At 41.6% G+C, this 12,395-nt stretch overlaps 1 protein-coding gene across 4 annotated transcripts in view; it reads left to right on the top strand.

Annotated features, from left to right (window-relative positions):
* The window catches only part of mbd1b (methyl-CpG binding domain protein 1b), a 14,393-nt gene extending 3,064 nt beyond the window's left edge, over positions 1–11,329 (top strand). The window contains exons 4-17 of one of the 4 annotated variants that reach the window (XM_008293472.1): positions 1,452–1,593; positions 1,685–1,971; positions 2,123–2,205; positions 2,335–2,378; positions 2,529–2,669; positions 2,752–2,832; positions 3,407–3,427; positions 3,567–3,659; positions 6,125–6,286; positions 6,382–6,561; positions 6,718–6,798; positions 6,890–6,970; positions 9,828–9,917; positions 10,009–11,329. In XM_008293472.1, coding sequence (XP_008291694.1) covers positions 1,452–1,593; positions 1,685–1,971; positions 2,123–2,205; positions 2,335–2,378; positions 2,529–2,669; positions 2,752–2,832; positions 3,407–3,427; positions 3,567–3,659; positions 6,125–6,286; positions 6,382–6,561; positions 6,718–6,798; positions 6,890–6,970; positions 9,828–9,917; positions 10,009–10,503 — 1,981 coding nt within the window. In that variant the 3' untranslated portion in view covers positions 10,504–11,329. The remainder of the gene's footprint in view (positions 1–1,451; positions 1,594–1,684; positions 1,972–2,122; positions 2,206–2,334; positions 2,379–2,528; positions 2,670–2,751; positions 2,833–3,406; positions 3,428–3,566; positions 3,660–6,124; positions 6,287–6,381; positions 6,562–6,717; positions 6,799–6,889; positions 6,971–9,827; positions 9,918–10,008) is intronic. The other 3 variants (XM_008293476.1, XM_008293474.1, XM_008293475.1) reach the window with 3 other exon arrangements.
* The last annotated feature ends 1,066 nt before the right edge of the window (positions 11,330–12,395 follow it).

Consider the following 12,395-nt stretch of genomic DNA (forward strand, 5'->3'; position numbering starts at 1 on the left):
TGATTTAATTTTGGCATCAGTCCTTTCTGATATCACTCCATCGAACTGAGCACTGGCTTAACTCCGTGCTTGTTGCACACATAGACTGTTTAAAAGATGGACGTAGCAACCGGCCCTGAAAAATGAAGCCAACCCGGAAGTGTCAAAAACCTGCAATATCACTACGTCCACTAGTCCTGGCTCCAAAAAGCCCTGGCTCCCATAGAAATGAATTGGAAAAGAAGTGATCACAGATCACGAAATACAGCATTCCGACAGCTCAGGATTATTTTCTTATTAGTTTTCATGGTCAAATCCAGAGATCAGGTGGCCAATCTGAAAATAAATCAATACTGAATTTAAAAAAAATTGGCAACATTTTGTGGGGCAAGGGGTGTGGCTGTCTTGATTGACAGTCGGCAGCGACGATGCAGACGAAGCGAGCAGAAGGCGGTAAATGTGGGCGGGCAGAGAGGGCCCGCCTCTCAATCCGTCTGACCAATCGCTGCTCCTGTGGTTCCGCACCCCCTGAGATGATTTTTGCGCCACTGGCTCCAAAAATCCAAGATGTCAACTAGGACGTGGCAAAACCCTGGCTTCATTTTCTCAGTGCAGAAACCAACGGGTGACGTCATGGTAGCTACGTCCATCTTTTATACAGTCTATGGTTGCACATCCGCTTATGGATAGACACCACAGTTTACCAATGTTCCCTAAATGCCTCACATGCAGGCTAAAGTACGTGCTGTTACTTAGATACGTGTGAGACCAAAAGAATAAAATTAGGAATGTCAGATTTACCCAAGTTGAAAGCAAGCAATTTTACCTACATGGACTGTTGGAGTGCATTTTAAATGTCAAAACCAGTTGATCAGGTTCATTCATTTGTAGGAAACCAAAACTGTGTTTGCTGTCAGTTTTAGTTTTCATTTTTTTAGCACTGCATTAACCGTTGTGATTGAACACGGTGAGCTACTTTTTCTTTTAAAATAATTCAGTCACTGTTCCTCAGCCTACAACTGAGCTCTGATCATCAGGTGTGTCTGAGTCGAACCTCTGCCTCTCACTGTGTTTTTGAAAAAAATCTGCTATAGATCATCTTATCTCTGGAACACGTTAACAGTGACATGGATTGTTTTGCACGTTAGGCAGTGAGGAACTGACTCACCCGAGTGAAAGTGAAAAACACTGTAAACCACAGCGACTAGCACAGTAGCTGTAATGATCAATATCCACCAGCGCAAATGCGAGCACGAGAAATTTCAACCTGCACACGCTTGAAAACAGGTCACATATGAAACCATTTTGTCTGCAGTCTGGAGCCCTAGACAGAGGAACTAGTCATGTAAATAACTGTTTGTTGCAGCCCCAATAATAAAAAAAAATATTATTTTCTAACTACCATTATGTCTTTTAAAACAGAGGCTTTGAAGATGTTTTCAGTGGTTGTAATAGTTTTCTCTGCTTCACAGCCCGCGGGGTGATCGAGTGAGAAGTAGAGTCGAGCTGATCTCAGTGCTGGAGGGAGTACTCGACTTGTCAACCTTTGAATACAAGACGGGCAAGTTCCTCGACGGTGAGGCGCCACCCGTAAGAATTCGACACAGAGTGAAGGTATTTCCCACTTTTGTCACTAAGAGCACAAAACATTCAAGATTTCAACCGCTTGTCTTACAGTCATTATCTTCTCTCGTTAACGCTTTAGAGAAAGGTCCGCGAGCGTTCTTCGTCAGAGTCCAGTTGGATGGAAAGAGGAGAGGGCGCAGACACTCCCGACTCCCACCACAGGCTCACGCCAAACCTCGTATCCAAAAATGCCTTGTCCAATCAGACGAGCGTCTCTTCGAATAGCGCGGCGGGAACTCCAAACCCAGGTTCTCGCGCAGAGGATCCTCCTATGGAAGACAAAATCAAGCTGCCTCTTCCCTCGTCGTCGAAACCGCTTCCGCTCCCGTCCATAAATGGAGAAATCGGGTCAGAAGACAGCACTCTGTGAGTCTGTTGTTAATTCACTTCATATTTCATTAAACCTCATCACTAGAACTTTTAAGGGAAGCAACAGGATCCTTTAATGAAACCTGTAAGCCTGTTCTGAGTTGTTGGTAAATGCAGATGTGCTGACGTTCGTCATGTTTCTCTGCAGGATCTGTGCCAGATGTGGGATTTCCTTCACAGGCACTTGGTATGACAAACAAAGGAAGAGGCCCTGCTGTCCGACCTGTTGGGGTATGTCCATTTATGAGTGTGCAGAGTCAAAACTGCATCAGAAATAAAATACACTCAGCTGAGGTTGAGTAAAAAAAAAACAACACTTTTTATAACATCTGTTTGTTTGTTTGTTTCTTTAAATTCCAGCAGCATCAAAGAGTAAAGAGCATCCAATGATTCGTTTCAGAAAGGTAAAGCGCTGTCTGTCTGCATGAACAGCTACATTTTACCTACATACTAAAATTTCAGATTCAGTGCACATTCCTCTGAAATGAGAAATGACTCGTGGATATTATCAGATAACTCAGCCGCCTGTCTTTTCACGTTTATGTCAACTGCAGTGGATTCCTTGTGGTCAGTGTGTGGGATGTCACAACACGGTCAACTGTGGGCAGTGTGCCAACTGCAAGCATGGTCTACAGAGCCCCGAGTCCCGCAGACGAATTTGCAGAAAGCGCAAATGCATATGTCCTATTCGCAAGGTAAGCTGACGGGGCACACACAGCTTTTTACAGTTTGTTATGTTGTGTTTACATCGGTGTTTTTTTTTGCGTGTTCTATCAGGGCCCAGGAAGTGGAGGCTTCATGCCGCAGAGGCCTTACAACGACATTCCTGAAACGTTTGACGACAGTATGAGTTTCCAGGTAATTAAACCCTGTATCCAAGCAAATATTCGCTCTTAGCCCTTTTTCCACTAATGCAAAGAACTAATGGGGTGGAGTTGGTTCAACGTGCGAACCTTGTAGGAAATAGTTTGTTTACCGCGACACAAGTGTCCCTCAACTTCTGCCTCATCACTTGATATATTTTTAATTGGTTGAATTATTAACAGCAAATAATGATTAATGAGAAATCTTTAACATCCCAAGTCTATACTCAAGCTTTGATTTTTTTATTTTATTTTTGGACTGACTAGATGCCACACTAGTGCTGTTTTTAGAAAAATTGGCAGTTACATAGTTTAGTTAGTCTTGTTGGTCAGTATGATCCGGCTCACAGCCCCTAATGTAAGTAGTTCTTGGTTCAAGTCAAGCAAAAGTGTTGGTATCACTCTGAAACCAGTTTCCCTGGCCAAGTTTCTTTTGCTGTCGAAACTCGAAGAACTAGTTTTAAATACAGAACAGAATTCAGACTGGCTTGGTGGAAAAGGGAATTCTGAAGCTTTTACTGTAAATGGTTCCTCTGTGTTCTTATGTGTCCCTTTTTTTTCTTTTGTAGAGTGAAGTTACGGACTCACAGGTAACATGTTTACATTCTTCTTCTTTTTTTTTTTTTTTTACCATATTTGTTGAATACAGCATTGCTTTTCAAGAATATAAGAGAAAAAGAAAACAAGGATGTTAACCATTTTTCCAACTTGCACTGTTTATTCACACAGCACCCAAGTCTTAAAAGCAGCGATACGGAGAACTTCTCGGTCAACATTGACGTTGAAGATGAGGACGACATGTCGACTGACGACGACGATGATGTGAGTCTATTTTTAACCTGCTGAAGACATGAAAGCAGCACAGAATTAACACAGATCTGTTTTGCAACTTTGCGGCAGACTTGAATGATGGCAAGTGAAAGTTGGCAGTTCTCTTTTATGGAGCGCCATCGCTGTAGTCCACTTGAATTCATGACAGAGTCTGTGTGCTCCGATGATAACAGCTTTTCATGGCGTCATCCTGAATGGTTGGATAGATTTTTATAGTATTTTTCATTTTTAACTTTGGGTTTTTAATACTCAGTAAATCAGGTTAATTGAAAAGTACTGAATGTCTAAAAAAAAAGTTTCACAATACGCCGCAACTGTGTAGTATATATGATCAGTGTTTAAGTAATCACAAGCACTAGACCAACATTTGTATTTCCTTTGGAAGGTTTTTGACACTTAGTTCAGAAGAGAATTTTGAGTTTATTGGCCGGCTTGTTAGATTTAGTTTTGTTCCTCTGTTTTGTCTTGATTTTCGTTGCAAAACTCGTTCTGCAGCTGTGAGAAAACCCAGATAAACACATTAAAACGTGGGCTTGATCGGGAAGAGTGCTATGACTTTTGGTAGTGATTTGTGTTCACCATCTTTGCAAAAAAACTGCAATTAATTTCCTTATAAAAAATACTGGGGAATGGCCCAGTGAGTGAAAAGCCCAGCCTTCTTTGGAGCCCCATGGCTCCAGCATAACTTTATATATTTTAAACGGGTTACCAGGCTTTGGAATTTTCTTTGACAGAATCCAAGTTTTAATATCTTTTACAGTTTTTACTCAGTCGCCGTTTAAGTTTTAGGATTTTGACGGGTTTTGTTTGTTTAATAATGGGTGTGTATTGGGCAGAATGTTTGTGTTTATTTAAAAAAAAAAAAAACCTTAAATACTACAAAAAAAGTGGTGTTAATCTTGTTACTTCTCTCAATTTCCCTCTACTTGCACAATTTATACATAAAAATCGGAGTTAACAGGAGATAACAAGTGCCGACTGTAACCAACTAAAAACAGCCATCAGTAGCCCACTGGAGCCTTTAAGAGGTGCCAGAAATTATCTGGCACTCAGAGAAGCTAAATGAACCTAATGCAAGCTTTTTGTAGCTAATAGCAACTAACAGGAGCTATTAGGAGATAATATTCACTAGCTAGTGGGTGCTAATTGGAGCTAATGGTGCTAATTGGAGCTAATGAGCTAAATAGAGACAGTTAATGGAGTTAGCAAATAGGAGCTAACAACAGGTGACAAAAACATACCGGAGCTTAAAGGTGTAAACAGAAGCTAACTGGGGATAGGAAAAGCTAATAAAGGCTAACAGGAGCCTGAAGGAGCTAACAGTTTCTATCTGTTGTGTAAAGGAGCTAACTTGAGTTAGCAGGAGCTTTCTTTAGCAGAAATTAGCTCATACAACTTACCTGGAGCTAACAGCAGCTAACTGGGGATAGGAAAAACTAATAAAGGGTAACCGGAGCCTGAAGGAGCTAACAGTTTCTATCTGTTATGTAAAGGAGCTAACTTGAGCTAGCAGGAGCTTTCTTTAGCAGAAATTAGCTCATACAACTTACCTGATGCTAATAGAAGCTAACTGGGGATAGGAAAAAGTAATAAAGGCTAACAGGAGCCTGAAGGAGGTAACAGTTTCTATCTGTTATATAGAGGAGCTAACTTGAGTTAACAGGAGCTTTCTTTAGCAAAAATTAGCTCATACAACTTACCTGGAGCTAATAGAAGCTAACTGGGGATAGGAAAAACTAATAAAGGCTAACAGGAGCCTGAAGGAGCTAACAGTTTCTATCTGTTATATAGAGGAGCTAACTTGAGTTAACAGGAGCTTTCTTTAGCAAAAATTAGCTCATACAACTTACCTAGAGCTAACAGAAGCTAACTGGGGATAGGAAAAACTAATAAAGGCTAACAGGAGCCTGAAGGAGCTAATAGTTTCTAGCTGTTGCGTAAAGGAGCTAACTTGAGTTAGCAGGAGCTTTCTTTTTTAGCAGAAATGAGCTCATACAACTTACCTGGAGCTAACGGAAGCTAACTGGAGATAGGAAAAACTAATAAAGGCTAACAGGAACCTGAAGGAGCTAACAGTTTCTATCTGTTGGGTAAAGGAGCTAACTTGAGTTAACAGGAGCTTTCTTTAGCAGAAATTAGCTCATACAACTTACCTGGAGCTAACAGAAGCTAACCAGACCAACCAGAAATAAAAGGGAGCTTGGAGTACAGCAGTAGCAGCATTTTCTTCAGAAATGATCTCATTAACCCTTCGAACAAAAACATTTTATAATGAATGTAAGTCAAGCTTAAAAGTAAAGGTCGTCATAGGGTTAAGCAGGCACCAGTTCACTATAATTTCCATTTCCCTCCGTAAATCTTTCCCAAAAATACAAATTATTATTGGTTTGTTGACTTGATGATCACATACTATCTTTTTATTTGTGCTAAAAATAGTCTGATTATTCTGTTTTCAGTGGCATAAAAAGCGAAAACGTCGTTCTTGCGGAGAATGCAAGGCCTGTCTCTGCAGGAAAGACTGTGGCACGTGCGATTTCTGCATAGACAAGCCCAAGTTTGGAGGCAGCAACAAGAAAAGGCAGAAGTGTCGTCTACGGCAGTGTCAGAGGCAGGCGATGGTAAGGCCGCGCTGGTTTCCGTTTTTACGTAGGTGATTATTGGTAAAGCTGTAGCAGTTTTATTTTTCAAACATTCCTCTGCTTATATTTGGCAGAGACATTTGTTGCCTTTCCAGATGGGACAAGGTGACTATGGGCCAGATGGTCCAGTGCTGCCGGGCAGACCCAGACCTCACTACACATACAGTCGGAAGTCAGGTTTAAAGAAAAGCAAAGGGGCACAAATTGGCTTGGACTTCAGTGACAATGAAGATGATGACAGTAATTTACAACCAGTGAGTGTCAAATGACTTTGGTCTTATATATTTTTTTCTCCCCCCCCAATTGCTTGTAGTGGTTGTTGTGTTGTCATAGATAAAAACCACATCATACCTGACAGTTAAGGAAGGATTTATGGTTTCCTCTTATTTGCTTATGTTTTGCTGGTGTAGATGAACTGGAGCTCTGAGCCCGCTAGAGGCAGCAAACACTTGTATGACGTGAATGTGAAAAACCACCAATCACCTATGCAGGTTTGCGAAACGGATCCTTAACTACACATTTGACACGTGAAGCTCACACCCAAACCGAATAGAGTGTCAACTTCATTTTGTGTTTCCGCAGTTGAATCATTCAGATTTTGGCGTGCGGAATGGGCTGTCTGACAGAGTCCCTCACATCAGCAACCATAACAGCTCTCAACTAGTAAGTTTACATTCTTCCTTCGCATTTGTTAGACAAAAAAAATGTGTTCAATTTTGTGATTGGTTGTAGTTGGGTCTATGTTTTTTTGTTTCGGAGCGGTTCACTTTACATGCATCACAGCTCTAGTTAAGATATGTGCACTTTCCTGACTAATTGTGTACAAAAAAACATTGCCTCCCAAAGCTTAATAATAGCTTTAAACCTGACTGATCATGAGCCATCATGGCTTCCTGGTTACACTTCTCATCACAAACGCTTCTGGCACCTTGTCCTTTTCCTTATATATCCGTTGTCAAGCTGTTCTTTGGCCTGTGGCTCTGGCTCTGTGCTATGAATCCAGGCCTGGATCCAACTCTGTTTCAGCAGGATATTTTTTTAAAACCGGTGTATGTTATGCAGTCTGCACCCACAAGTGTTGCATTCAGGGGTTGATGAATCTTTCTGCAGTGAAGTTGCTCTTGTAAATTTCTGTCGTCTTAAGTTGGAGGGTTTTTTTCGTTGTCTTGTCCTCTTGTGGACACGCCTATGTGCTTTTGGGTATTGTTGCAATTGTTGTAGTTTGACAGTTTTACAGACAGGAAACATGAAGAGAAAGACAGAGGAGTGTGAGATACAGCAAAGTCCTTCTGGACAGATCTGAACTGGGGTTGTTGCAATTATATGGTACGTGTCGTAAGCACTCGGCACCAGGCCACCAAGGAAAGTTAATTTGATCTCCTTGTAATGGATGCATTTTGCTGCCAAGCTGTTTGCGCTCTCCACTTGTCACCCCTCTCTTCTTGGCTGTCCTTCAGTTTGTTCTTGTGGTCACTTGTTTTGCCAGTCACTTAATCAGATGAAAATATCTGATGCTCCAGGACTCATTACCAATGCTGTGATGGTCAGTTTTTTTGAATCTCACTTATGTAAACTAGGATTAGCACAAAGTACAGATTTTGTTATTTGACCCCTAAACTGTAGGTTTTCCCCTTTTCTAGTTAAGTAGCTCTAGTATTGAAAAAAAAAAAAAATCAGTGTATGCATTAGTGTGCATACACCCTCTGCTGGGCAAAGGGATTTACATTATACTTACCTAAATATAGCTGCAGGCACGCATCAGTGCACATCTTGCAGAGGAAGGCTGTTAGCATTCATGTATCAGCGTTTACTGAGCACAGATTTTGATTCCCTCCTTCCAGGCACCACAGGTACCTTGGTAAAACTGCTTCAAGCCTGAGGAGAAGCACTGTTGTACCAACAAACTCAGGGAGCAAACGTCCGTTCTGTTGTATAACCTTCATACATGTAGCTCACACAAATACCGATATGAAAACATTAGTGCATTTCAAAAGTTCTTAAATAAGAAAAAAACAAACTCTGCTTAAAAAACAGTTATTTTTGTGAGCTAAAGGGAGACAAACCTCCAGAGGGAGACGATGCAACGGTCATAACGTTACAACAATGCAGCAGCAGATGCAAAGTTGTGTGTCAAGTGGTGGAGGAAGTATTCGGATCCAGAAGTAGCAGTACTGCAGTGTAAAGTCTCACAATATTATACGAGGTGCAGTCAAAATTTTTTTGCAAAGTGTGCCTATAAAAATAAAAAACCGTCCCTGATTTAAATTTGGCTGCTATCCTTATCAAAGTCTTCTCCTTGAGCAGCGTTACAGCGCTCCTGCAACACTTGTAGCACTCACTGGAAGTCCCGTTATATAAATATTGTAAGCACCATCTGCGATGGAGGCTCAGTCTCCTGAATTGAGTTAAAATTGCAGTCCTTAGGCTTGAATTTCATTTTGGAAAGAGATAGTCACAGGGAGCCAAATCTGGCAAGTACGGTGGTTTGTGAGTGATGAGTGTGTTATTGTAGCCAAAAACCCTGTGTGTAATCACCGTGCTGTGACCGACTGCACAGCGCATTGGAGAACTTACATGCCATTGCACTGCAGTTTAAGGTCGTTCTCTCTCAGACATCCTCAGAACGTTCGGGCCGATTCATGCTTTCTGCGTCCGTGGCTTCTTCATACTGCAATAGGTCCACATCGGTTTGTGCAGATAGTCGCATTGCCCCTCATAACGAACAGAAAAACACAATTTTGACATGCTGTAGTACCTGCTTACAGATTTGACTGTAGCATCATGTCAATGAATATTCCTGAAGCGTGTCGAGCACAGTGGGTGGACGTAGCAAAGGGTTTCTAGAAAATATAGAACTTTCTACTGTGTTTGGGCACTGTCGATGGAAAGCATGTGCAAATCAAAGCACCTCCAAAGTCTAGCAGCGATTATTTCAGGTACAACTCTGTTAATAATGAATTATGAGGGTGCGGATAGCCTAGAATTGTACAGCTTCCCCTCATACCGCACACTTTCTTTAAGCACAACACTTAGGCTGCATGCAGACGGTCTTGTGTGGACCCTCACGGATTTGGGCGGATGGCAAAATTTACGTCACAAGTATTCTTGCGTAAGCTGAAAGCATGAATTGGCCTTTACACGAGACCTCTGCCATGACAGTTTGTCCCTGAGCGATGAATTCCTGGTGTTAAAAAAAAAAGAGCTACTTCGCATGGTCTCCTCACTCTTGACAGTTACATCATGAACATTCTCCGAACTTTTTGATTGCACCACATCGCTTTGCTAAATTAGAGAAGAGTATTGCAAGCTCAAGCAGTTAAATACCACGAATCTGTGACGAACGACAGGTAAATCTGTTGTCATACTCTGCACCTCAAAGCTGATTTAATACGATTTGATGCAAATTCAGACTTCGTTGAGCTTAGGTTCAATACAGTTTGATGTTTTTCATTGTACACGAGTTAAAGATTGAGCGTCACTGTCAGTAGTTTAACTCACAAGTTCTCTCTTGTCAATGCAGGACCAGCAAGGCAGACGGGATGCACTCCCAAGCAGAGACGGTCAAAAGCAACTTGAAGAAGACGACGAAGAGGAAGAAGAGTTACCAATGGTAAGCACTGTGCTTTGTTTTAATGTGTCGTGTTTTCCAAATAACCTCAGACAATCCTACATGTATGTATTCATTCTCTGGTTGTCTGCAGATTACACAGATCTTCAGTTTAGCTGAAAACTCAGCTGGAGGTGGTGCGGACATGGAAAACCAGCTGGCCAAACTACTACAGTCGTTACGCTCCTCCGTTCTGCCAATCCTATGGTATGCTATAATGGTGGAAGGCCCGCAGCTGCAGCTCATCCAGTGTTCAAAACAGTCCAACATGGCCGACACCATGGTGCTGATCGACCCAGGCTTCTTCTATCAGGTTACCGTCCAAAAGCAGCCGCTGCTCCCCACCCACCCGCTGTACGACAGCTACCCGGCACGGTTAACCTCGGTGACTGAGGTGGTCAACCTGCTTTTGGGTCTGGAGAATTACGTGGTGTGTCAGGGAATGCCCCCCAAAGAACCGTTATTTTATAAAGAACCTATCATACTGGAGCGGGCGTCAACGTGTGATTTCTTGGTGAAGAAGAATGTGAGCGTGTGTACTAACTGCAGAGTGCTGCAGGGATTTTCGCCTAAGCAAAGACAGAAATGAAGAACTTGTGACCACACTAGAGACCCCACTGGCTTTCTGGTGCAACTTTGTGCCATTTTGTTCTTTTGGCTTTTCTTTTGGTGATAATATATATATGACATTCTACTGACTTACCTCTGGACTGTAATAGTTTGAATTATTTGAAGATTCACCAAAGGCATTCCAGGAGCTGTGACGTTATAATCCAGGTGTGTTTCTTCTCAGATGTCTTTTATTAATGTATGTTGGTTTAGGGCTTTTCTACTTGACTGTTACATGTCAGAGTTTGAGCAGTGTGATGGATAGAACTGTGTGATCAGTGTGTTGTTGGTTGATCCACACTCTTACTTGAGGAATATTGCTCACCCCCTCCCTCTCACCGTTATTACAAGTTTGAGGGATCCTTCTCCCCTAAATTTCGTCTCTCTCAGCCGCAAATTTCCTGATCTTTTCACCATCAACATTGGCCATCTTCACGTTGGCATTCTGCCGTGTAACATTTGTAACATACTCAATGGAGTTTGTCAGCAAACGTGATTCTTTTTGGGAAACAAAAACAAGATATATTTGCATCTTGCCCAGATTTTCCATTTTATTGTAATTTATCACTTTAACTTAAAGTTGCACCTCTTTTTCCAGTATTCGCTTGACATGTAGCATTTTTATTTTTATTTTTTTAAATGTTCGTTCTGTTCATTTAACAACAGTTGATTTAATTCATCATAGGATTTATGATTTTGCGTTGCGGTGCTGGACTAACATGTTTAACACTCCAAATTATTTATGCAAAAGGTAAAATAATTGCAAATAGGAGTCGATATAGAATACAGGGAATATGAAAGAACATACCCACCCCTATAGGTCTTCTTAATTTCTGGAGTGTATGTTTTCAATACTGAGTCATACTTTGCACAATTATAACACAATAAATTTGTGTTTACCTCTTTACTCTGACAGACCTAAATCACTAGAACAAATGTGGTTAGCACCGTCGCCTCGCAGCTACAAGACCCCCGGTTCACATCGGGATCTTTCTGCGTGGAGTTTGCATGTTCTCCCCGTGCAGCGTGGGTTCTCTCCGGGTTCTCCGGCTTCCTCCCACACAGTCCAAAAACATGTTGCGGTTAATTGGTGATTCTAAATTGTCCGTAGGTGTGAATGTGAGTGTGCTTGGTTGTCTGTCTCTAAGTGTAGCCCTGTGATAGACTGGTGACCTGTCCAGGGTGTCCCCTGCCTTCACCCTGAATCAGCTGGGATAAGCTCCAGCCCCCCCATGACCCTAGTGAGGATTAAGCAGTGTATAGATAATGGATGCATGGATGGATGGATGGATGGATGGATGGAAATGCCATAAAGTTCAATCATGATCGCCCACATGGCTCCACAGCTGAGTTGGGGCGCATTGTTCGGATAGCAACTGTTGCTACTATAATTGGAGCATTATGCCTGAGCAACAAAAAAAAAACACAGTCAGGACATCTGACTACATGGAGAACACTATTAGACTCCTGAAATCCAAACATCAGTACTTTAACACTTGAAAAGTCAGCAAAAAACGAGACGGCATCATTGGTTTTGCAAAAACAAGTACGTCTGAGAATCACTGACTTGATGGGGTCCACAATTTGTGTTATTTATTTTTAATACTTTTTATACGTATCACTGTTTGAAGCGTAATGACATCCACTCTGAGCCAATGAAACAAAGGTTGGGATACTTTTTAAACACTGTAATTACAACAAAGAAATGCTGTTCTGGTGTCACTTGGAAAAACAAATTATCTTAGATTAATAAGATTCACAACCAATTTATATCTGACCAACACTTTTTATTTAGTCCGGACGATTTTAAAAATCAAGATAAAAGTTTGAATTTCTAACCCATTCGTCATGACATTTGGGGCTGTGGCAAAT

Source organism: Stegastes partitus, unplaced genomic scaffold (genome assembly GCF_000690725.1).
Source record: "Stegastes partitus isolate 25-593 unplaced genomic scaffold, Stegastes_partitus-1.0.2 Scaffold888, whole genome shotgun sequence".
Lineage (NCBI taxonomy): Eukaryota > Metazoa > Chordata > Actinopteri > Pomacentridae > Stegastes > Stegastes partitus.